The sequence below is a fragment of the Ochotona curzoniae genome, unplaced genomic scaffold (assembly GCF_017591425.1).
Source record: "Ochotona curzoniae isolate NIBS_2020 unplaced genomic scaffold, NIBS_Ocur_1.0 contig_2210, whole genome shotgun sequence".
Classification (NCBI taxonomy): domain Eukaryota; kingdom Metazoa; phylum Chordata; class Mammalia; order Lagomorpha; family Ochotonidae; genus Ochotona; species Ochotona curzoniae.
In genome coordinates this window covers 38,840,260-38,866,817 of record NW_024465369.1, presented here as the reverse complement: position 1 = coordinate 38,866,817, position 26,558 = coordinate 38,840,260, and the positions used below count along the sequence as shown (strand labels likewise).

Sequence of the window (26,558 nt, the reverse complement as noted above, 5' to 3'; positions counted from 1 at the left end):
CACCTTGTATGTGGATGTTGTGATATTTGCTCTTTGTTGGTTGAAAATAAAATATGTAGTCTTTACTGCTCTTTGGCTCCTACATTTAAGTACTTAAAATGATCACTATCTTTTAAGTTCCTGAAGTACCTAAGAAAGTGGAAGAAAAGCGAATCATTCCCCCTAAAGAAGAGAAAGTTCAGCCTATTGAAGGTATATGACTTTCTAAGAAACTATCATTTTGAAGTAATTACTGTTCTCTGATTTGTTTAATATTTGAAGAATATAAATGTGCATTTCATCCAAGAATATAAAAAGAAATTATTTACCCAGTAGTAATTGGGCAAGCAACCTAATATCTTTTGAGTCTCCTTCTTGCACATGGCACCTGTTTGTTTGTCTGTTTGTTACATGTTTTGTTTTAATGAAAAGTTTTGAAAAGTGCATAATATTTGCTGTGGGAGAATTTCTCATCAAAAAACTTAACAATTGTGGAATAAACTTATCCATAATAAATTCCAGTTAAACTTGAATAAGAAACACAGAAAAAATCTGTTGCTCTCTAGCTTTCTGAATCCAAACAAAGCCTCTATTAGGAAATAATGCCACTTTTAATTCTCTTTAACCCTTTCAAGTTCTAAAATGCTGGGAAGGGCGTGTCATGAACATTCAGCTTGCATTTTATCACGAGCATTTGAAGGCTAAGGAGTCTGTAAGATAAATCACTTTGGTCTCATATTCAAAAGCATTGTGAGTAATTTACACAATAATCGTCTTTTTCAAGTGGTTGAGGAGCCTGAAGAGCCTATTCCAGAAGAGATCATAGAAGAACCACCTAGCATAGAGGAAGTGGAGGAGGTGGCGCCACCTAGAGGTACAGCTGCTTTAGTGACTGAGGCATTGAAATACTTGGTGTTGCAGTAGTTCTCACACTAGTCTAAATCTAATATTAATACACCTGTCTAAATCAATGATAAATTAAAGCTGAACTAGTGATAGCACCTGTACCTTTGTATTCCATTTATCCCCCTTTTCTACTATACCTCCAACACAACTAAAAGTGAGAGACCACTTTGCTCTAATTGACATTTTAGCTTTATCTGGCCATGTCATGTAACATATTCTTCTGGATTGCAGTCTTTCACTTGTCTTCAATCTTAATGTTGTGAAAAACTGGTGTAACTTTTAGAATAATTCTTTATACATTATTGATAAGACTATCCCAATCTTTTGCATAAATGATACGATGGTTGATTCTGGTATTTCTAAGTAATATCCTTCACACCACTAGTGTTTCTACTTGCTTTTATAACATAATATGTTTTACATATATAATGTATATATATATATCACTAATATCTTTTTAAAGGAACCAGTGTTTTGTACTGTTAATTTATTGTTTCATGTGTGGGTGTTGCTGTTCTGCTCACTGTGTGTCACTTACAAAATGTCCATAAAATATCTTTTAAGTGCCTGAAGTGGTTAAGAAAACTGTACCGGAAGCACCTACTCCTGTTCCTAAGAAAGTAGAAGTACCACCAGCTAAAGGTATATTGAGTTGTTCACGTTAAAGCTTTAAATCACCATTTTTAAACACTCTATAAAGTATAAGTGTTCTTTCATTGTTCCTTCAGTGATTAAGGCAGTAAACTATTAATAATCAGTAAAACTTTTTTTTTTTGTGTGTGTGTGTGTAGCTCTTTTTCTTTCTTTCATCCTTTCTGGAATATTATTGCATGATTTATGTATATGTACATGTGAATTATTCTGGAAGTTTCTTATTTAAATAGCTCCAAAAATTTTTAAAGAGTTATTTATTTATTTGAAAGGCAGCATTACAGAGAGGCAAAGACAGAGAGGGAGAGATCTTTTCTCCACTAGTTCACTCACCAAATGGCCACAACAACTAGAACTTCACCAGTCTAAAACCAGAAGTTTCTTCCAGGTCTCCTACATGAATGCAGGGTTCCACGGCCAGGAACATTCCCAGGGAACTTGATTAGAAGTGGAGCAGCCTGCACAAAACAATGCCTATCTGGAATCCCCACACTGCAAGCAGTGGCTTCACCTGCTATACCATGGCACTGGCCCCAGTGGTTGCAAATTTTGCTCTGATAGCTCTCTCTTCTGAACTCAAATACAAAATAATGGATACTTCTTCCTCAAATTCTATTCTTAGAATCTATTTTATGTTGTAATAACTTTTTATCCTATTACTTTACAAGAGAAAACCTATTCCCTTTTAAAGATTGTTTGATTTGAAATGCAGTCACATGGAAGTAGGGAGAGAGAGAGCAGTCTTTGTCTGCTGATCCTCAAAGGACTGCAATGAACAGGACTGGACCAGGCCAGAGTCAGAAGCCCGAAATTCCTTCCAAATCTCCCATATGGGTGACAAGAGCCCACGCACTTGGGTCATCCTCTGATGTCCTCCCAGGTGTGTTAGTAGGGAGCTGAATGGGGCGTGGAGCAACCAGAAATCAAGCAGCATCCATATAGGATGCCAGTATCATAGGAGGCAGCTCAACATGCTGTGCCATGGCCCAGCAAAAACCTATTTTAATGCTTGACTAATAGCTACTTTAAAAAAAAACTTTTTGTACCTTTTGCAATATTCAGCCTAAGCATTCAAGAATATTACAAAATTTCCACTTCTCACTCTTCCTAATTCAACTGTTTCTTCACATAGTGCTCCTATGCAGCTAGATTATGCTGACCCTATCCTAACAGATTCCTCAACAAATACAGTTTCCTTTAAGATCCAAAGACTGGACCTAGGACCTCAATAAATCCCAAGAGCCTTGGATGCTCAAGTCCTTCACATAAAATAGCAAAGTGTTTGCCTGTAACTTACACACATCCTCTCGTATGCTTTAGATAATACCTAATGGGATGCAGCTGCTCTATAGCTGATTTTCCTGCTTCATTATTTGGAGAATAATAATAGGGAGAATAGCTGTGCTCATTCTGTACAGATGCAACAGTGTTGGGCCTCACTAGATTTTCGATCAAGGGATGGGTAATTGCAGCTGCAGATCCGTAGATATGGCTAATAGAATGTACAGTTGTGCCTGGCAATACCCAAGGCCACAGATAGAACTGAACCACTCTTCATCACATCCTCACTGAATTAAAAGAGAAGTAGACCCAATTCTGGGAAACAAAGTGCTATTGGGAAAATATACCAGCAAAGGGTTTTTTACAGGCTTGTTGGGAAAGTATTTTTATTTCCTGTAAAATTGGTGTCCAGTAGTACTGTTTGACTTCTAAAACACTTGGATTGTTATAATATTAATATTTTTCTGGTGTTTTTATTTCATGTTTATTATTGAGCATTTGTCATTAACTAAAACATCTAATATCTTTAAAGTGCCAAAGAAAGTACCTGAAGAGAAAGTACCTGCTCCTATTGAGAAAAAGGAGGCACCCCCAGCCAAAGGTATATTTCCTCATTTAAACTAGACTTGCTCTTTTTTTTTCCGAAACTGTTATGTTTTGTCTCTGTCTTGATTGTCTTTGATTTCTTTGGTCTATAAACATTTGCTCTTGACATCTTAAATATTAAAATGTATCTTTAAAGTGCCTGCAGTGCAAAAGAAAATCCCAGAAAAGAAAGTTCCAGAAAAGAAAATCGCAGAAAAGAAAGTCCTTGTGCCTAAAAAAGAAGCTGTTCCCCCAGCTAAAGGTATTTTTGAGAAGATCTTTGATTTTCATGTACTGCTGCATGTAGATCTTTCACCAGTTTTTCTTGTTCATATAATATGATTTTAAGTCCTTGTTTCTTCTGTGTTAAAAAAAATGAATCTCTTAAAATAGATGCTCTTTCACGGAGAACTGTCATTGAAGAAAAAGTATCAGTGGCCTTCCACCAAGAAGAAGTAGTCAAAGAAAGAATAGAATTACAAGTCGTAGAAGCAGAAGCTTTCGAAGAGGAAGAAGAGTTCCATGAGGTTGAGGAATATTTTGAAGAAGAAGAATTCCATGAAGTGGAAGAATTCATCAAAGTAGAAGAACATAGAGTTCAAGAAGAACACAAAGTCGAAGAAGTTCATAGAGTAATCAAAGTTTTTGAGGCTGAAGAAGTGGAAGTATATGAAAAACCAAAAGCTCCACCTAAAGGTATAGGGAGTTCTGCAGATATTATAAATTGTTGTCTCTTGTTCAAACTCTTGAAAGTTTAATTTTTTATGTAGTTTAGAACATTAGAATTGGCATAAAATACTAAAAGCATGAGTTTAAACTATTTGATGTTAAAAAAATAAGACTGAGTTCCAATTCACCATACACAGTATAATTTAGCAGACAAGGGAGCAGTCTGTGATGTCTCACTGTCTAAGGAAATCACTGTTTGACTTTGCGAGTTCTTTTTTGAAACCCTGATGAAAAATATTATAAACTGATGAAAATGTTATGAAAAATAATGACATATTATTATAGCTACCCAAAGTGATCAGTCAGCAGTGCAATGAAAAAGACATTTCTCAGGCCACTAAAGAATATAAAAATTCAGGCCAAATAAGTGTCACTTTGTTAATACCTCAGTCAACTTCTTTACAAACTGATAATTATTTATCAAGGGCTTTTGCCATAGGCATTGTATCTTCATTAGGAAATTAATATTAAGGAAATAATTGAAGTGTTGGTAGTAGAAGCTGTATTCAAGCATGCTCAGAGTATAAATTCCAACACAAATAAGGTGTCTTTAATTCCACTCCAGTTCTTGCACAAATTAAAAATATAGGGGTCATATGAAGAAGTATATGTGTGTTCTTAGCATTCATAGTAAGCCCATATCGGAGGTGATATTTAACAAAATCAAATCTTTCTTGGAAGTAGATACAGCATATATGCAACAGGCAGAAGCAGATAAACTATTTTGTGATTCTTTATTGCACTAACTTCAGGAGTGATGGTGCACAGCACGTTGTAAATTCCCTCTAAACCAAAACACTAATATCTTTGAAGGGCCTGAGACACCTGAGAAAATCGTCCCTCCAAAAAAGCCACCCACTAAAGTTGTTCCTAGGAAAGAGCCACCAGCTAAAGGTATTTGATTGGGGATAGTGACGCAACTTTATGTGTGGCAGCACCTTGGCTGCTTGTGTGTTCCCTTCCCATTTGATGTTTTTCTTCTGTGTTTTGTGTCCTTGGAATTTCTCCAACAAACTAACCTCTTTGAAGGAGCTTGAGGTCCAAAAGAAGTTCCTGACAAAAGGACAGTAACTGCTGTTAGGTTTAAAACATTTTAAGCAAATATCCCTATTAACTAAATAGGGAAACCAAAATTCCTTCTTCTGTCCTGTTGCGTTATGTTTACACTAATGTGTTGATTGATAATGCTACGTTTTCCTATTTGTAGTAATTATAGCAATTTAATGGATAAAATACATAAGGAAAATGTGATTAATGTCCCTATCTTACTGATGTTTGTAGACCTAGTTCATTTTATTTTGAAAATAAAAACCAGCATCTAACAAATATGACCTTACAACTAAGGAAATGAATGCTAAAATGAAAATAGCAATAATTCTGCCAAAACAAACAGAAATAACATCAGCTGAAGATATATTGCTGATTTTTCATGTCAAGGTCCTATCATTCTAACATGTAAAACTTCTCCTGAATTTTTGTCATATTTGTTACCAAAATTCAATTAATGTTAAACACTGTCAGGTATTTAATAATGTAAAGTCTATCTGTCTATCTGTGGTATTGTGACCATGACCTTGTCTGTGATTGCATAGCACCTATGTTCTGTTTGTGACAATCTTGATGAATGTCTAAAAGTAAAAGAACATACTACTATTATCTTTTAAGTACCTGAGGTGCCTAAGAAAATCATGGTAGAAGAGAAAATACACGTTCCCGAAGAACGCAAAGTTCCACCATCTAAAGGTACCTGCCTTTGCTAGTTCAGCACTAATAGAAATTCTACTTTTCTTCACTTCCTACAAAGAAGAGAGACAATGTTCCCTTCAATGCCACAGATGTATAAAAAGGATGTGAATCTCAGGTTATATGCTTTGTGACACTGTCTAAACTTTTATGGCAGCCCTCTGGGAGCAAAGACCTAACTTGCAAGAAGTTATTGCTTGTCACAATTCTCTTGTTGTGTAATAATTAAACCTTACTGACCCTTCAACTTCTCTTTCAAAAACATTGTTTTGTCATGTTGCCTTGAAACCTAACCAACCTATTCTAAACCGTACTGAGAAACCAAAGAGCAAAGTGATTCTGAAATGACAAATCGAAACTCCCCCGACAAGGGAAATCTTGAGAAATGCACTGTTTAGTTGTCTTAAAATTCTGCAATCTTTAATATTCTGCTCATGAGAGTTCCCATTTTATCTTGATATTTTATGCCAAATGATAACACTCCTAAAATTAAGATGAATTAATGTTTTTAAAGCACCTGATGTACCCAAGAAAGTTGTTGCAGAAGAAAAAGTTGACAAAGCTGTTCCTAAAAAGCCTGAAGTTCCACCAGCTAAAGGTACACACTAATACTAACTACGCTGTGATGTGGGCCTCTGCTAACTTTTTTTAACAGTCAAGTATGATGTTAAATACTTGGGTTTTGTTTTCTTGTATTCTTAGTGTCTTATGTTTCTTATTTATAACTACTAATGTACTAATATCTTTCAAGTTCCTGAGGTGCCCAAGAAAAGGATTCAAGAAGAGCTACCTGTTATTCCTCCTGAAGAAACAGAGCTCTACAGTGAGTGCAGAAACATTGGCGATTTGCTTTGTTGAGTCATGAAATTAACTGTTTCTCTTATATGTTTTTATAGTCTAACATGCCAAAAGCATTAGGCTCCAGCCAAGTAATTTGAAGAACAATTAGCCTCAAACAGAATATATTTCCACACGATTTAAAAAACAAATTGTCTTAAACAAATTGAACATTTTCTGCTTTTGAACAAGATGAATGTCTTGAATTTTCCTTCATTATACAAATATCTTTTGCTTTGAAGCAAATTTACCTGCTTCCAGACAATGAATAACTTCACTCTATAGTGATATTTTATTTTATAAAATCAAAATGCTTCATTGTTTCATTGTTCATTATTTCATGTTTCATAGCAACATTGGAAACACTTTGCCCAGGGCCTGGTAGATGACCCTAGCTTTGTAATGTAAAGAAATTCCCAAAAGAATGGCATTTTGGGGCTTTCATGAAAATTATGGTTAAAGAATTTGAACAGTATAATATGAATAGAACTCTAGTCAGTTATCTAAATATAAAAATACTGGTAGACTAGATATTCTTCCATTTTTTATCTATAAAATCCTCAGTTAAATCTAATTTTTTGACCAACTTATTTATGCTTGGTTTGGATAAAAATAATGAATTCAGTATCTTTTCTATACCTGGGTCAAGTCCTTGTTATCCTACAGTCTGCTTTTCTAAAAGTGGGAAGAACTTTTAAGCATCTTCAATTTCCTCACTTTCCAAATATTTAAGCATTTTTAATTTTCCTTTGTTTCCAACAGCTTCCCATATTGAAATATGAAGCTACAACTTAGATTTTTTTTTTTACTTTTTCTAGTCTATTTGTTTTAGTTGTTTGAAAAGCAGAGAGGGAGACATATAGAAACTGAGACAGAGAGACAAAAAGTCAGAGAAAGCACCCATCCACTGACTCCTCAAATGCCCGTAACAGTTACAGCTAGCCAGAGTGAATGAAGTGAATGAACGAATGAAATCCAGGTCTCCTATATGGGTGGCAGAATCCCAAGTAATCATCACCATCGCTTCCTAAGCTCTGCGCTGGTGAAAAATTAAAAACAAGAATTGGTTCCCAGCATTCTAATATGGGACTACAGGCATCTCAATCTACAGGCTAAATGCCCGCCCCCTAAAAGTAATTTTAAAATATAGGTAACTAGGTTCCTACACAAGGAAAATATTTCGTGAATTTTCAGTGTATCAAAAGGAGGAGGAAAATCCTCAGTGTGCAATTGTCCTATACTATCCTTGATGCACCAACCCATTAAAATGTGGGAAAACAGGGCAATCTTGTCTATATACTTTTTGTAGACAAGAAGGAAGCAATATATACTATTTTTGCAAACTGATTACTCAATTTTATCAACATGAATATGAAAACATGCTGAGAATCCTGTAACGTAAAACTGGGAATGAGGCTTGCTTCTAGCCAATACCTTCTTGCTATTAACTTGCATCTTTGTAGTATTTTGTAAGTAATTAATGTGTATTATGTTTTTGTAATATTCTTCATCTGTCTCAAAACATCCTTAATTGTGAAAACACTAATATCTTTAAAGCTTATGAAGCATTTGAAGAATCAACTCTAGAAGAAAAAGTAATCATGACTGTCCCTCAAAAGACAAAACCCAAACTAGCAAAAGGTATATAACAGCAATGAATCAATCAGAAGAAATTTTATTCTGAGCTTATCTTAAAGCTCAATGTTTTTCTTCATCATTTGTAAATATAAATATATTTGTGTCTTTTAAGCACCTGAACCAACTAAGAAAGTTGTTCGAGAAGACAAAATATCTGTGACTGTTCATAAAAAGAGAGAAATACCAGCAATTGAAGGTATACATATACTATCCAAAGCTCAAATGAATATCTTTAAGACACAAGAATTGCATGTTACAAAATCCACGGTTTTTAAAACTTCTAAGTGTAAATCTACTAATATCTTTAAAGAGCCTGAAACAACCACAGAAGTTTTTCCAGAGGTGGAGGTACCTGAGACTTTTGTCGAAATCCCAGAACATCCTCAAGCTGAAGGTATAATTCTCTACTTGCAAAAATCTAAAGTAGAAAACGCTTCTGATTTTATATAATTTCTCATAGCAATAAGCTCTAATCCCAAAATACTAATATCTTGAAAGTGTCTGACACCCCCCAAGACCAGGAAATATGTATGACAGGACCCCAAAGGTCAAGACCTAGTTACATAATATATATAAAGATAAGACAATTAGAACAAAAATGAGATTTCTCATTTGCAATAGTTTATCGTAACTTCCTTAGTATGTGATGTCCTTGTGTCCCTGTGTGTGTGTGATTGAAAAAAATACTAATATCTTTAAAGAGTTTGAAGACCTCAAGGAAGTGGTTCCAGAAGAACGAACTCCTGTTGCTAAGAGAAGAAGGACGCTGCCATCAGCAGGTACCAGACAGAACAAAGTCCCCTTCCTGGCTCATGTCTGTAGCCGTGGTTAACTCATGAGAAAATACTAACATCTTTGCGGCCTTGAGGCCACCAAAGAAATAATTTCAGATAAGTGAGTTTCCCAAAGCTTCACCTTGCCCAGGTGTAGACAAGTCCCTGTGAATCACTCAAGGAAAATAGAGGGGGAAAAAAATCTAACATGAATATAAAATGTGGTTGAGACATTCACCTTTTTATGTCCCCCTGCCCCCAAAAAAATAGGAAGCAGTTTAAAACCTTGAATTATATGGAATTGAATGAATATACTTTTAGAGGAGTCAGTACCACATAATGACAAAGGTGTTTGAGATCTACACATCAGTAATTCAGCCATCTCTGTGCTTGGGACTCCAGATTATACTACTTAGGTCTGCCAGAATTGCTTCTCCTTTAAAATAAGCCTACTGCAAAAATAATACATATTTAAATTCAAAATAATTACTTTCAATAACCCTTAAATATCTGAGAAATGTTTTTAGAAAATCATCACTAAGAGACAGCATTTGATTCAATAGAAAATTGCTCAGTTTATAATAACACTACCACACCAGGCCGCCTGAAACCCTTCTAAAACCAAAGCAAAAATCATTTCAAGTGATGCTAGGACTCATCCCTGATTTTTCTCTTCTCGTGGTCTGTATTTGTTTTTCATGCATCAGGAGGTTTCTATATTGAATATATTTAAGTAAATCCAAAGGATGTGAAACTTGTTAAGCTGTTTGAAGGGCAATATTTCTTTATAATTAACCATGATTCTGTAATTTTTTTAAACATATCCAAATTCTTTGACTTTTTTCTCAGTCTATTTTAGATTGTTCTCCTTTCTCCTAAACTTTTAAAACACCCATGTTTTAAATGTGCCTATGGTGAAGATGCAAAAAGAAGCCAAACCAGAGAACAAAGTTTTGTTCTCAAGCGTATACCTAAAGGTGCCCACCATTAGTTATAATCAGTCTTTTACACTTTCCATTATGTTGTTTTACCTATATCTTCCATCCTGGAAGAGAAAATTGCTAACATTTTAGCAGCCAAATGAACAGCCAGTGATAAGTGTACTCATGCGCATACTGCTATGTGAGAAGCAGGTTCTGGGGACAAGGGAGTGAGAGAGTCTCATAGCCAGTGAACTTCCGTCAGAGCAATTATGCTTGGGACTTCATTACCTTCAGCATTCTAAAGTGTAATGCATTCGTGTGGGACAGTGCCTGATTCACCTCCAGAAATTTTCCCTGTAGCAATAAACAACTGTGGACACCTGCAGCCACCTCGGACATTGTAATACTTCCCACGAGAGCCATTGCTTATGTTATTATTCCTTCCGTTGTTCATTCAATAAATGCCTGTTATGGGTGGGTACTAGGGAGCTGGGCAGTCAGAATAAGAGGATTTGAATCCTCTTTTTAAGAGCTGTATACCTCATCAAAGCTCACTTTGGTTCAGTTCATGTGGTTAAAGTCTTCATGTGTCCTTTTAACCTCTAAATGTGACACTAATATCTTCAAAGCCCCAGAAGCCAGAATAGAAGTTGTTCCTGAAATTGAAGTGTTTGAGGATGCTCCTGAAGAGCCAGAAGCCTTGCCCATGAAAGGTACATCTCTGATCAGACGTGGAAGAAGAAATGAATAGCTTCAAATCAAGTGTTTTACTAATACTCTTTGTGATGCCTGAATTTAAGCATACTAATATCTTTAAAACACCACAAACTCCAATGTTTGAGAACTTGTAGGAAGCCCTTCTATAACCAAACACAGATGTCCCTGCTATCTGTAGGGGAATGATCCCAGGACCTCACTGTGCCTAGCCTTGTAGATAGCAAAATCCATAGTTGTTCAAATTCCTTTTATAAAATGGCAGGGTATCTGCATATAACCTATGCACATTATCCCAAATATCTTAAATCCTGTCTAGATTTCTTTTAATACCTAATCAAATATAAACTTTATGTACTATTTTGAAAATGAGAACCCAATCTTTTTCACAATATACTTGATCATATTTGGTTGAGTTCTCAACCATGGAACCCGTGGTTGGTTGTAGGGAAGTGTGGGGAGTCAGGTGTACTACCCAAAAAAGGTACTGAGTCTCCAAAACTCCCATAGGTCCTAGAAGAAGGTTAGCCTTCGCAAAGACTCAGTTACCACTCAGTTTACTCCTAGAACAAAGGGAAACCAGGAATGAGGAGATACTTCTAGAAAGCCATGTCCATTAAGTTGTTGTAGTTCCTGTATTCATTAACTATTTCAACTCTTCGATATCAAATACTAATATCTTTCAAGGGCCTGAACCTCCTCCACATGTTGTGCCTGGCAAGAGAATACCTCCCAAAAAAACAGAACATCCACAAGCAAAAGGTACAGGATGCCGAGTCCCTGATCTCATGAAGAGCTAGCTCTAGTGGTTTTGAAACTTTTTTTGCAGTTCTTAGTGTTCTCATGACACTAAACATTAAAAATACTAATTTCTTAAAGTGCCTCAAGCTTTCCAAGAGATTGTCGCTGAAAAGAAAACGCTTGTGATCCTGCACAAAAAGGTGGAAATCCTTGCTGATGCAGGTACATCCTACCAGAAGCTTGGGGTGGGGGACAATGTCTTCCTCTGTCTAAACCATGTTTCCTGTTTGTTCTGATTCCTGTGACTTAAAAATATTAATATCTTTAAAGTGCCTGAGACTCCCAAAGAAGTTATCTTTGAAGAGGCCATGCGTCCTCTACCAATGCCTGAAGCTGTACCTGCCCCAGGTACTAACCTTAACTGTTCCTTTATCATGGAGTAAGGTGGAGAGACAAAAGGTCTTGGGAATGTTTCTGATATGTGAATGTAAGTCCTGTTCTGTCTCTGTGCACTCCTTTGATACAAATGTAAATTTACTAATATCTTCAAAGCTCCTGAAGCTCCCCAAGAAGTGATGATCAAAAAGAAAGTAACAGAAACTCCTCAACCAAAGCCAAAAGCACCACCACCTGTTACAGGTACTTGTTACCTTTGAACCAGGTTCAAGACCAGAATAAAAAAGGGCAGGGTATAGGGTTTTGTTCTTGAAACTGTTTCGATGTGTCTAGTGGTGTTTTTGTTTTCCATGGGTAAAACTACTAATATCTTTTAAGTACCTGAGGCCCCCAAAGAAGTCATTCCTGAAACAGAAGTGTTCGTGACTCCGCCTAAAAAGTCAGAAGTGCTACCTGTAAAAGGTATCTGTCATGGTCACAGTTTTCATGATGCATTTAGAAAAGATTTTGTCCCAATAGTCATTATTGTCCTGACAGTAACATCACTAATATCTTTTAAGTATCTGAAGTTCCCGAAGAAGCTGTTCCTGAAAAGAAAGTGACTGTGGTGCCTCCCAAAACGCTGAAAGGCCCACCTGTCCAAGGTATCTATGGGTGACTTCACGCGCCCCATCTTCAACCACTGTTGCTCTTGAAGATTTTGTTCTAGAGATTCTCACAGTTCTAACTGTAACTCTACTAATATCTTTTAAGCATCTGAGGTTCCTGAAGAAGTTGTGCCTAAAAAGAAAGTCACTGTGGGGCCTCCTAAAAAGTCAAAATTGCCACCTGTAAAAGGTACCTGTCGCTGACAAGTTTTCCAAGTTCTAGCTCCTCTCTTAAAAATATTTTGGGTGGTCTGGACAGTCCAAAATATAACTTCACTACTATCTTTTTAAGTGCCTGAGGCTCCTAAAGAACTTGTCCCTGAAAAGAAGGTGACAGTGATGCCTCCTAAAAAGCCAGAAGCCCCACCTGTTGAAGGTATCTGTCATTGACCTCAGATGTCACAAGTTGTGCCTCTTCTGATCTTGAAAATATTTTGTCATGTGACCTTCACCATCCCAACACTAACTTGACTAATATGTTTTAAGCGCCTGAGGCTCCCAAGGAAGTCATTCTTGAACAGAAGACGGTTGAGCTTCCTAAGCGCCCAGAAGTCCCACCTCTAGAAGGTATCTTGCCACCCTCAGGTGTCACAGATTGGCCGCTTCTGCTGTTAAAACTGTTTTGTCCCAGTGGTTACCACAGTCCTAAATGTGGCTTTGCTACTCTTTTTCAAGTTCCTGAGGCTCCCAAAGAGGTCATTCCTGAAAAGAAGGGGACAGTGGTGCCTCCTAAAAAGCCAGAAGCCCCAGCTGCTGAAGGTATTTGTCAGGGACCTCATGTATCACAAGTTCTGCCTCTTCCACTCTTAGCAAGATTTCATCTTGTGATTGTCATGGTCCAAAGTGTAACCTCACACTAACCTCTTTTAGCAGAGACCTCCAAAGAGGTCATTCCTGAAAAGAAGGGGACAGTGGTGCCTCCTAAAAAGCCAGAAGCCCCAGCTGCTGAAGGTATTTGTCAGGGACCTCATGTGTCACAAGTTCTGCCTCTTCCACTCTTAGCAAGATTTCATCTTGTGATTGTCATGGTCCAAAGTGTAACCTCACACTAACCTCTTTTAGCAGAGACCCCCAAAGAGGTCATTCCTGAAAAGAAGGGGACAGTGGTGCCTCCTAAAAAGCCAGAAGCCCCAGCTGCTGAAGGTATTTGTCAGGGACCTCATGTGTCACAAGTTCTGCCTCTTCCACTCTTAGCAAGATTTCATCTTGTGATTGTCATGGTCCAAAGTGTAACCTCACACTAACCTCTTTTAGCAGAGACCCCCAAAGAGGTCATTCCTGAAAAGAAGGGGACAGTGGTGCCTCCTAAAAAGCCAGAAGCCCCTCCTGTGAAAGGTATCTGTCACTGACCTCAATTTTCTTGATATAGTAACTCTTCAGCTATAGATACTCTCTTGTTCCAGAAGTTCTCATAAGTTCTAACGCTAACTTCACTAATATCTTTAAGTACCTGAGGTTGCCAAAGAAGTTGTGCCTGAAAAGAAAGTCAAAGTGGTTCCTCCTAAAAAGTCAGAAGCCTCACCAGTAAAAGGTATCTCTTGGTGACAACAGGTGTCACAAGTTCTACCGCTTCTATTCTTGAGAAGATTTTTTTTGTCTCATGGTTGTCATAGTCCTAAATGTAACATCACTAACCTCTTTTAATCAGAGGCACCCAAAGAGATCATTCCTGAAAGGAAAGTGACCGTGACGCTTCCTAAAAAGCCTGAAGTGCCACCTGCTCAAGGTAGCCACCTTGACATTACTGTGTTTGATGCCATCCCTGTCGTTACTCTGACTAACCATGGAAATACTAATATCTTTAAAGTGCCTGAAGTGCCAAAAGCAGCTGTCCCCGAAAAGAAGGTGCCTGAAGCTATTCCCCCCAAACCGGAAAGCCCTCCTCCTGAAGGTACTGACAAAACTGTATAAATTAGAGAAAAGATTAGAAATTTTCATTTATCTAGGAAATTATATATAAAACTCCTACTACACAAAGATACTATAATTCCAAGGAAAATGGAAACAGATGTTTAGTGTATCATGGTATATGGTTAACTGTTATAGTCACCAATTATTTTCACCCTTTCTAAACATAAGTTGCAAATTATCTTTAAAGTGCCTGAAGTACCACCGAAGGAAGCTATCCCAGAAAAGAAAGTACCAGTGGCTCCTCCCAAAAAGCCAGAAGCACCACCTCCTAAAGGTAATTATCATTGCATGGCATTTGTCATCTGTTTGAGGGGGATGGGAAACGTGTGTGGGAGAGTCTACTACTTTCACAAACTGTGTTTGTCTGGGTAAATGTCAATATTCCCCCTATGTAGTTGCTAACTAAAAGATACTAATATCTTCAAAGTTCCTGAAGTTCCTAAAGAAGTTGTACCCAAAAAGAAAGTGGCTGTGCCCAAAAAACCAGAAGTCTTACCGGCAAAAGGTACTTGTGTTTTGCCCTATTGATTTAAAAATTATCTCTCTCTTCACAAACATTGTCATACACTTCTTTACCATTCAGATTCTAAAAATACTAATCTCTTTCAAGTGCCTGAAGCTGTTCAAGAAGTTGTCCCAGAAAAGAAAATCCCCAAGGCACCACCCAAAAAACCAGAGGTCCCTCCAGTTGCAGGTATCTGTCAGCTCAATCCTAACCTTTAGAACTGTCTCTTCATTCTTGAGAACAAACTTGACCCATTGCTGGCCATTAACTCAAGTGTTAAACTACTAATCTCTTTCAAGTGCCTGAAGTTCCTCAAGAAACTGTCCCTGAAAAGAAGGTACTAGTGATGCCTCCTAAGAGAGTAGAAGCTCCTCCAGTGACAGGTATTCCACCAGCTCAACCCTCTTCTGAAGAACTCCTCATTCTTGAAAACAAACTTGGTTCATTTGTCTTCAGTAACCTAAATATCAAACTACTAATTTCTTTCAAGTGCCTGAAATCCCTCAAGAAATTATTCCTGAGCAGGAAATACCAGTGGTATCTCCTGAAGAGCCAGAAGCCCCACCTGTCACAGGTACTTTTCGTCCTGTCCTTATTCTTAGAAACCATTGCAGTCCCTTGCTCTTCATTAACACACATGTAAAACCACTAATACCTTCCAAGTGCCAGAAGTGCCTCAAGAAGTTGTCCCAGAAAAGAAAGTTCCAACTGTCCCACCCAGAAAAACAGAAACTTCACCTGTCACAGGTTTTTTTTTACCCCACTTACTTACTCTGCAAAAGAAATATCTCTTCTGCTCTTAAAGCCACTTATTTCACTAACTTATGTGAAAAACTAAAATCTTATAAATGCCTGAAGTTCTTCTAGAAATGATCCCTTAAAAGAAAGTATCATTGATGTCTCCTAAAATAGAAACAGCAACCTGCCCTACAACGGTATTTTGTCACAGATCGTAGGCTTCACATGATACTGACGCATCTGCTCTTGAAAACCTTTAATCCCAGTGGTCTTCATAAATCCTAAGTGAAATTTCACTAATCTCTTTTAAGCACCAGAATCCCCCAAAGAGGTCATCCCAGAGAAGAAAGTGTCTGTGGCTCCCACTAAGAAGCCAGAAGTGCCACCTGTCAAAGGTACCCATCGATGACTTTGGATTCCCTAAGACACCGAGTCATCTGCTCTTGAGAAGATTTTAGCCTCAGGTTCTTTATAGGCCCTAACTGTAACTTCCTTTTCTTTTCAAGTGCCTGAGGTTCCTAGAGAGGTTGTCCCTGAAAAGAAAGTGTCTGTGGTACCTCCTAAAAAGCCAGAAGTACCACCTGTTAAAGGTACTTCTCAATGACCTTGAACTCCTAAGTGACACGCTCTGCTCTTGTAAAGATTTCATCCTCTTGGTCTTCACAAGTCCTAACTCTAACTGCACTAATCTCTTTAAAGTGCCTGAACCCCCCAAAGAAGTCATCCCTGAAAAGAAAGTGTCTGTGGTACCTCCTAAAAAGCCACAAGTGCCACCTCTAAAAGGTATCTGTCCGTGACTTTCAGCTTTGTATGATACACTCTTCTGCTCTTCAATACGTTTCATCCCCTTGGCCTTCCCAAGTCCTAACTTTAACTTCCCTCATACCTTTGTAGTTCCTGAGGCCCCCAAAGAAGTCATCCCTGAAAAGAAAGTACCTGTGGTGCCTCCTAAAAAGCCGGAAGTGCCACCTGAAAAAGGTAGCTGTTACTGACTTGGAGCTTCCTACGACATTCTTCTGCTCTTATAAAGATTTCTTGTCTTTCTCTAAGATCTGACTGTAATTTCACTAATATCTTTAAGTGCCTGAGGCCCCCAAAGAAGTCATCCCTGAAAAGAAAGTGACCGTGACGCCTCCTAAAAAGCCTGAAGTGCCACCTGCTCAAGGTAGCCACCTTGACATTACTGTTTCATGCAATCCCTTTGTGTCTACTCTGTCTAATCATGAAAATACTAATATCTTTAAAGTGCCTGAGGTGCCAAAGGCAGCTGTCCCCGAAAAGAAGGTGCCTGAAGCTATTCCCCCCAAACCGGAAAGCCCTCCTCCTGAAGGTAAAGAGGGTACTATTCTACCCCGTATTTTGAAAAAGATAAACTCTCCATGGTAGAATAGCAATCTTTTCTGTGAAACATTTCATATACTTCAGTCAGTTCTAGCACTAAAATGACCTGGTGTTTTTAAAGTGTATGAGGAGCCTGAAGAAGTTGTACCAGAAGAGTTGCCAACTGAAGAGGTAGAAGAACCGGAGCCCGTAGCGCCCCCTAAAGGTACCGTGCAGGCTGCTGGGCCACCTGCCAATCTTCTCCCTCTTGTTCTGCCATTCCTGGCATGGTGGGCTTTCTGTCTTGTTGCTTTGCACGAATTCTAACTCACAAATTCCTATATGTTTAGTGTCTGTGCCACCTAAGAAACCTGTCCCCGAAAAGAAAGTACCTGCTGTCGTTGCCAAAAAGCCTGAACCTCCAGCAGTGAAAGGTATTCTCCCTGCCATTAACTTCCAAGGCAAAAATGTCTGTCTAAAATGTGGTGCCCCACTGCTCTACTTGGTGATTTCCGTATGTTCTTGAAGCCGTGCACTTAAAACCTACTAATATCTTTTAAAGTGCCTGAAGTACGCAAGGAAGTTATTCCAGAAAAGAAAGTGCCTCCTGTGGCTCCCAAAAAACCAGAAGCTCCACCTGCTAAAGGTACATGTAACTGCGTTTCAGTGGAGGCAGGGGCAGCCTGCAACTCTTGATAGTGTTTGGTTCTGTGTCTGTGTGATGCATGATTACTGGGGATCGTTCCTAATGTTAAAATACTAATATCTTTGAAGTGCCTGAAGTTCCAAAAGAAGTTGTTCCAGAAAAGAAAATAGCTGTTCCCAAAAAGCCAGAAGTCCCACCAGCCAAAGGTATTAGTCATTAATTAGATTCTTCAGAAAGTATTCTTTCTTGAGGAACCAATCTCAAACGTCAACTACTATGGGATTCTTTGTGTGCCACTCCTTGTTCACTCACAACAACAACAAAAAAACCTGATACACTAGAGTTCATGAGGTTTGAAACAGCATACATTAAAAAGAAACCTGATACATTTATGGAAGCTGGTTCCTGAAGAGTTTTTGTGATTCTTAAGAGGATTTATTTTCCTCTCTGCTCTGGGGCGCCTAGGGCATATCACTAACTTTATTGTGGATTTTATTTGGGGATCTGTTCCTGTGTTTTGAATAAGATATTAACTAGATGTGGTATAAATGTTGCACACATCTTAATCACTCAAAGTAAAACTAACTAATAATATCTTTGAAGTGCCAGAGGTACCCAAGAAACCTGTCATAGAAGAAAAACCTGTCATTCCTGTCCCGGAGAAAGTGGCGTCTCCTCCTCCAGAAGGTACCTGTAGTCTTATTAAGAGCTTGCTATGTGTGATTACTTCTCATTTCCACTCATTTCTTAACTCACTATCTCTTGGTCACTCTGTACCACTTTGTTTATCTCACTTCACTGTCCTAAATTAGCTCCAATCTCAAATCTAGTTTGGGTTATGAATCAGTACTTTCTATACAGCTCAGAGTATGTTGTAGTAAGCAAGATTGGTTTTTTTTTCTTTCTTAAATGTTGATTTTACTTTCATCTACTTGAACTGCAGAGAGAGAAAAGATCTTGTATATGCTGATTTTCTCCCCAGATGCACAAAACAGCTAGGGCTAGGCCATGTCAAATCCAGGAATCCAGAATGCCTTCTGGACTGCCACATGGTTGGCAGGAAACTAAGTACTTGCGCCATTATCTGCAGCTTCCTTAGGATGCATTCAATAGGAAGCAGGATAAAAAGGGGTGGGGGGAGTGAAAAGACTCAAACCAGTAATCCAAGATGGGATGTAGGCATCCCAAGCAGTGAGCCAAGCCACTGTGCCACAATACCCACCCCAAACAAGGCTTTTTTTGTTGCACAGAGAAAGTAACGTGGCAGAGCTAGTGAGTATAAGTGGCATTAAACAACAGGAAGACTTCTCAAGCAGCCAAATCAGTTGATACAGAATAAGTACAATTAGGAAATGTCATATTGACAAAAGAAGATATTGAGGCATGAGAAGAAATCAGTATTGCTATTTATTAGTGTTTTATACATTTTGAAATATTATTCTACACATTGAAATCAATTCAACTGATATCTTTAAAGTATATGAAGAACCTGAAGAAATTGCTCCTGAAGAGGAAGAACCAATACCTGTTGTAGAAGAGGAAGAACCAGAAGTTCCACCTCCAGCAGGTACACAGCATGATGCTTTGCACGGGAAAATGCAAGAATTTGATGTTTATGTCTGTCATGAACCTTACCTAAGGTATGAATGTCTCCTGTCTCCTTGTTTACAATTCTACTTCATTGGTAAAAGCAAATGTTTTCTGCATCCAGGAAGCCTGAGTCCTGTTTGGATTTTAAAATGCATGCGTTGAAGAACCACATGGGCTCTTTCAAAGAATTAGTTTGTGTCCATTAGCCTTATCCTTGTAAATCATCTGACTCTAAGAGAAATTCCTATTGTCCAGCACCAGAAGAGCCCAAAAAGGTCGTCCCAGAAAAGAAGGTTCCTGCCATCAAAAAGCCAGAGGCTCCACCTCCTAAAGGTACTTATACTAGAATAAATAAACACTAACCTCACTCTTCTATGCTGTCTCAGATTTACACTCATTCCTTGTTGTACGTTGTGCTATGTTATCTGTTTGTAAACTATTATATGGATGTGATGACATCAAACAGACTTGTAAAATCAATGTGTACTATTGCCTCTTGTGATTTCTTCTTATTAAACACTACTAATATCTTTAAAGTACCTGAGATGCCAAAGAAAGTTGTCCCAGTGAAGAAGATCCAGGTTAAGAAGCCAGAAGCACCAGAAGATAAAGGTATTCATCTCATCAACATCGTGATTTTTTTTTTAGATATACTGATCTTAAAGTGATATCCAATAATTTATCCTTATTATCTAGGGTTAAATATTTTCTTATTTTGTTTCCATTAGTTTTAATGTTCCTTTTAGATTAATTCTAGATTTCTACTAATATTTTAAAAATAATGTTAATTCCTCTTTTTAAAACAAAACTAATATCTTCAAAGTACCTGAAGTGCCCAAGAAACTTGTTCCAGTAAAGAAAGAGCCAGTTCCTGTTACCAAAAAACCAGAACTCCCACCAGAAAAAGGTACTTACCAAAAGAAAAACAGACATCTTTTTGACTGCTGCTTAAGCATTTTGATAATAGTTCTTAGAGAAAAAGTACTGCATGTGGTTTTATATGATAATACAGGAGAAACTTGGGTTTGTGGTTTTAATAGAATTTGAGTTTTAGAAAAAAACTATCAGCAGTTCAAACTGGGAAGGACAGTGGTAGTGATGGTTTAAGACCTTTAAGAGTTAGACTAGAGCTGTGAAGATAGAAATGCAAAAGGGAATTGGGTCTGAGAGATTGGTTTGGCATTTGAGTATAATCAAAGGAATTAAAGAAACTAAGGAACCAGGTTATTGTAGGGTTTGAAGCTAAAAAGCTAAAAACAAACAAAAACAGTCCATTGGATTCCTGCTTTGATATTAGAAAGAAAATAATATTGTTTTCACTTTTTAATCATCAAATTGAAACTGTGCATTAGAAGCGTAGGAGACACATCAGGTCTAGAAATGCAGGTCCCAAAGGTATCAATGGGGCAGGAGAATAAGAACTGAGTGCGCATGAATGATGCCTCAGAAATCATAGAGCAATATTTTCCAATCTTAAAGTTAAACCAACAGAGAACCACCTACATTTAATGGTAGTAGAGGTACAGAGAAAATACAAATCCAGAAGGACAAGAATATTCACTTTTTAAATTGAGGTGCTTTTACTTTTTAAAAAGGTGCTATGCTTCAGAAGCTGTTTTGCCTAGGATTTGTCGTGAGATCAAACCCTCTCCCTGTATTTTTTTGCCTGCTCTTTAGAAAATCTTGCATGTCTTTTAAATTCTTGATAGTTAACAAACCCAATATCTTTAAAGTGCCAGAAGTGCCCAAAGAAATCACCCCAGAAAAGAAAGTGTCTGTTCCAATCCATGAAGAACCGGAAGCTCCACCTGCCCCAGGTACTAGCTGCTTTGTAAAACTGACAGCAACGGTCTTCAGCATCTTGCTTCGTTTTACAAAACTGCTTCTTGTCTGCCTTATGCTTTGAAATATGTAGTATTTGGGAGATACTTGAAAATGTGTCGTAGAATTAATCAAGTTGATAAATTGAGACATAACAATTGTAGTACTCTATCCCAGATTAATCTAATCTAAAATATTGTGTTTTTTTAAGTTGAAGAGGTGCCTGAGGACATAATTTATGAAGAAAAAGTATCCATAACCATTGGTAGAAAAGAGACTCCCCCTGCTGAAGGTATAAAAACATGTGTATGTCCAAGCATACAAAAGCAGAAACAGGAAAGTTTTAACCTCCCAGAAATTCTTTTTTTATAGTGTGACATTCCTTTTTTATAGTGTGACATTCCTTTTTAAAATTGTATAGAAAAACATTCTACCATATGTTTGGCTGCCTTATTTTTTAAATAGTTGTGCCTCTATGGGGTTTATACTCTTGTTTCTTCTTGGTGGTCGTCATAAATTCCAAAAAGAACAGCTTAATGGATCAAGATTAGAAGATCTGCAGTAGATCCTCAAATCATGACCCAATATCGAATTTTCATTATCATCTCATTTGTCATCCATATATATTGAATAAACTCAGTAGAAGCAATTGAGTATCTCTTTCTCTATACAAATGCCTTTGAACCAAGTATTTGTTTTTGTGACTGTGATCTTTGCATCTTTGTGAAATTTGAGTCTTTGTGAGGAACTTTACATTACCATCTTATCTCCCTTGTCAACATTCTCTGAAGAACGGGCAGTTGAAAAGTATGTTGAACCAGAAGAACCTGAGCCAGAACCACAGCCAGAAGAGATACCAGTACCAGGTATTTAGTTAACTAAAATCTTCATCATCAAATTCTTCCTCTTGAAGTGCACCTGGTTTATGTTCTTCATGTATAGTATGTTTCTTTGCATGTGTGTCAGACATTGTTTGGCATGTGCGTTTCATCATGTTTCTGCGTAAATATCACTGTTTGTGGAATAGGCTTGTCTGGATGTTTCCGTTGTTTTTGTTGGTGGCTTTGCTGTACTTCTCGTCACCTGTGCACCATGTTGACATTTAATGTTTTATGTTGGGCACTGTTAATGTATCCAAAAAAGCAAATGTTCTACTTCACATGTACAACAATTGTTCTACAGAATGTACTATATATACACATGTTAACAAATACATAGGAATACTAACACTCCTGAAATACTCTTTCAAGAACCTGAACCTGAAAAGAAGGTTGTCGAGAAACCAAAACTCAAACCAAGACCCCCGGCACCTGCTCCTCCTCCACCTAAGGAAGATGTGAAAGAGAAAATATTCCAGCTTAAAGGTATAAACCATTCAAGTCTTACTAACTTGGTTCTGACTTCTGTTGAATTGCCAGAGATGCTGCTTGCCAGAAACCTACTGCTTCCGCAGGCGTGCGTTTCCAGACAGTATGGCTCTGAAGGAAGGGCGGACAAAATGCTTTCCGCTGTCCCGGGGACATGGCTGCCTTGTCAAGCAATGCCTGTTGCACTGTTAGTATCATGGTGGACCTCTGGGTTCAGCAGCTCTCTAACTAATGTTCTTAGGTGGAGCAGGAAGAAAAGGTTTTGAGATTTCAAATCCCAGTATCAATTGTGTTGCTTGAGGTGTTATGCATGTGAATGTAAAAGAAATCTGCAAGCTCTTTTAAATATAGCAGAAACTAATTTATGCCAATGCCAAAACTTTGTTCTTGAAGAATCATGTGTGTTTTTGCATATATTGTAAGTAATGTATTTATGCTGTCCAGTAGTTTTTGTGTGCTCCTGTACCGTAACAGGAAAGCATATGAACAACCTGTCACCACTTGAACAATCTTTTCCCCCACCTTAACAGACATCCAGTGCATTCTATGGTGATTCTCAGGGTAACCAGGAAAAAGGGTGATGAGCACATTTTAGACCCAGCACCTCTAACCTTCATTCGTTTTGCTTTGATTTTTTTTCTTGAATTGATGTAATAGCACTGAATTTTTAAAATCTCAACATCTTTAAAGGCTAAAATAAGTTGGCTAAAGTTAATTCTTCTGTTCATTTTAACCCAAAATGATCTTATCTGTGATGTTGCAAGGTTGCCCATCCCAAAAGCCTACCCATCTACAAAGTCAGACTCCTCCACAGCAGAATATTTCTTGTAATGATTCTAATCCTCCCAGATTTTAGGTCAGATGTCAGAAAGGTGGGCACCTCATAAAAGATCACCTGTATCTATTTATACTTCATGAAGATATATACTTCAATATAATTTCTTTAAGGTAAAACTTATACTCAGGAAAAGGTCTTCCTCCTGGGAAGAACAAAATTAGTCTTCTTCCTCAGCCAGTCATGATTTTCTGCTCAACAGTCTAGTAAAACCGCAGTATGCTTTCATGGCTTAAAATTTCTTACTGTATGCTGTTTGTTTTCTGCTCTTGGCTGCTCTGAATGCTTTCTGGTTGTAAACAAAGCTTGATTTCAGTTCTTGGAGTAAAATACTTATCAATTGCTTCTGATTGCATATACAAATAATACAAGTAAGATCATATTCTTTAAAGCTGTTTCAAAGAAGAAAGTTCCAGAGAAACCTGAGGTCCCAGAAAAAGTGGAGCTTACACCACCGAAAGGTATTTCAGGGGCTGGAAAATGTTTTCCTATGCAGAATCTGTTCATCTGGTTCTTCCATCTGTCTCCATATCATGTTCTGTCTGTCTTTTTAGCAACCAGAGTAGTCTCCTGCATTTCTTACATTTTTGTGGCTTTTATAGTCCTGCCTCATGAGTGTCGCTTCCTTCATCTCCATCAATTTCCTACATTTTATGGATAAATATTGCTTAGCTCTGTCTCATCCCATATGTCTTCTTGCATTTTCCAAAACTAAACCATCCTTTACTGGTTAGCTGAAAAGTGACGACATGTGTGAAAGTGATGAAAGCTCCTCTTACCATTCTATTTAGGTGACTTACAGGGATTTGCCCAAATGTTCCCTGTCACACTCTTCTCACTGATGCAAAGACACTCTCTCAGGTGGATAGATCTCAGGTTTGAAGCAAATTTCATAATCACCAAGATCACTTTTCAACATTCTTCGTTAAATAGAATTTTCCCTATTTAAAATTAGACCTAGAGGAAAAGTAAATGCAAACTAAAAGGCTATAAAATATCTATTTTTAAAAATTGTAGTTAAGTTTAATAATTAAAGGTATCTGTGTAAGTAGTCAATACTTCCAAACTTAAATTCACTCTGGAATTTGGAAAAATCACCCATTGGAATATAATGGCAATTCATAAAATGGAGATTAAAGTAATTTTATGAGAGAAATTAGCTAGTAAACACTAAGATGACTATAATGGTTTTTAATATAACTACACTGTCTTCCATGAGGCTTGAGTGACAATAAGATCTTTAAAATGAAATAATAATGATTATGTAATGACAAGTGCACAAATCTATTTTCACTATGTTCTTCCCGTAGGAAAGCATTACAATGTGCATTAATTATATGCAGGATCTTGTGTAAGTTACTGTCAGTGAAAATAGTTACACATTAAGAATACTGATAATTCCAGAGGAATATTGAATATCAACAAAATTTAACACGCATAAAATTTTATGTTTAACTGTGAAATATTCGCTTAAAGTACTTGCCATTAAAATGATTGTTGAAAGTGAAATACATATTTACCTCTATTATTTAAATTTTTGAAGCTTAATTTTTCTTCATAAAAATTTCCAAACATTCAAGACTATTCAATAAATAGCAAATATCTTCTTTAAAACACCAAATGAGAAAGTTTATAGAAATGCTTAGGAAACTTAGATTTCAGGTGAATAAACAAACATGGTACAGGATACAAATAAATTATGCTTTAAATTAGATTTTAATTGACATTGATAAAGATATGAAGTGGTCCTATGATTGCTAAGTGCATTTTGTCTCCCATTGAAATCCATGAGAGTTGTGATAGTAACAGCAGGCTGCTCTATAAATAACATTATCCATTATGCTAGATATTCACTGTAGAGACATGAGAAAATTAATTTCTAGGAAGACTTTTAATTTAAACTTAAAATTTCACTTTTCATGAAAATTAACTTCTAATATTAGTTTTGAAATTCTATAGTTTTAAAATTGTAGGTGAAGATTATTCCAGAAAGGAGACTTTGACAAGGGACATGTCTCTTAGGTTTAGAAAGTTTGATATGGCCTTTCCCCCAACATCAAGTTCACAAATGAAACCTCTTGGTTTTCATTTCTATAAACAGAGAAAATTGAATGATGGCACCAACACTTGCCAATGTCATGTTTATGCACGATTGCATTTAGTGGTCAACAAGATGCCAGAGTAGATGTGGGCAACCTGTAATTGCATATTGTGGCAAAGATGTGTCATGAAGTTTGTAACTTGGTAAAAGATGCATAAACTCAGCATAGAACATCTTAGACAATCATTTAATGCCAACACATTTTTCTGCAGTTAAGAATGAATTTCATCACATTATAAAATTGTTTGCAAAGGAAATAATTTAGAGTGTACTGCTCTCGTACTTTCTGAAATATTTCTGTGCAGCAAAAATTGTTATTTGGTGCAATAGAGCTAAGTTTGAGATTTTTCTTGTTGAAATCCCATTTTTATATGGATTCACTTCAAAATGTTAAATCATATTTTTTTAAGTGCTTGGAGGTGAAAAGAAAGTTCGCAAATTACTTCCTGAACCTAAACCTCAACCAAAAGAAGAAGTTGTTCTGAAAAGTGGTATAGTATTTTCTATCATCCTATCAGTTTAAAGTTGTTTTAAAAAAAAGGAAACTCACTTGTAAGCTTACAAAATGTTTCTGTTCCTTAGTTTTCATTAAGTGGGATTTTTTACCACATTTTTGTTTAACTTCATTGAAAACATAAAAGCTGTGATTTCTAAATCTCTTAAACTGGAAGGCAGAGATTTTGTAAGCATTTACACTGTGTTGAAGTTTACATTGTTAATAAACATAACCAAATTGATAAAATTTTCAATTAACAACAATGGCCATGACTATCCATTTCATAACTAAAATGTGTGGTTAAAATACACTAAACCTATTAAACACTTTACACAAAACTATGTAAGCCTGAATGGAGTATTCCGTTTTAAAGAGTGATAACAGGATCATCACAACTAATTAACACTTTTAAAAGACTGAAACACTGAATTTTTCTTTGCTACTAATAAAACAATAAAGAATTAGAAGCAAGATATTCAAATGGAGAATCATCTTCTAACTTTGTCTTCAGATAGAATTGCTGGTTTCTTGCTTACTTTTTCTTACATATCTCCTCTAAGTAAATTTCCTATTTTCCATTTAAATCCTTATTATAGCATTGAATTATTATCATATAATTCTTTTATAGTTAAAATTATTTTTGTATGTGGGCCATTTCTAACAAACACTTAACTGTAGTTATCTG

General features: G+C 37.0%; 1 protein-coding gene across 5 annotated transcripts in view; it reads left to right on the top strand.

Moving 5' to 3' along the window:
* The window catches only part of TTN (titin), a 262,852-nt gene that overhangs the window by 122,015 nt on the left and 114,279 nt on the right, over positions 1 to 26,558 (top strand). For 3 of the 5 annotated variants that reach the window (XM_040971803.1, XM_040971802.1, XM_040971801.1), the window contains one exon: positions 25,788 to 25,868. In XM_040971803.1, the coding sequence (XP_040827737.1) occupies positions 25,788 to 25,868 (81 nt within the window). Of the gene's footprint in view, positions 1 to 117; positions 193 to 763; positions 854 to 1,449; positions 1,528 to 3,349; positions 3,419 to 3,595; positions 3,665 to 3,807; positions 4,099 to 4,944; positions 5,026 to 5,796; positions 5,875 to 12,835; positions 12,920 to 13,218; positions 13,303 to 14,350; positions 14,435 to 16,203; positions 16,288 to 16,591; positions 16,676 to 16,943; positions 17,028 to 17,159; positions 17,244 to 17,367; positions 17,452 to 17,579; positions 17,664 to 17,791; positions 17,870 to 18,266; positions 18,351 to 19,140; positions 19,231 to 19,508; positions 19,587 to 22,324; positions 22,439 to 23,668; positions 23,738 to 25,787; positions 25,869 to 26,558 lie in introns of all 5 variants that reach the window. The other 2 variants (XM_040971800.1, XM_040971798.1) reach the window with 1 other exon arrangement.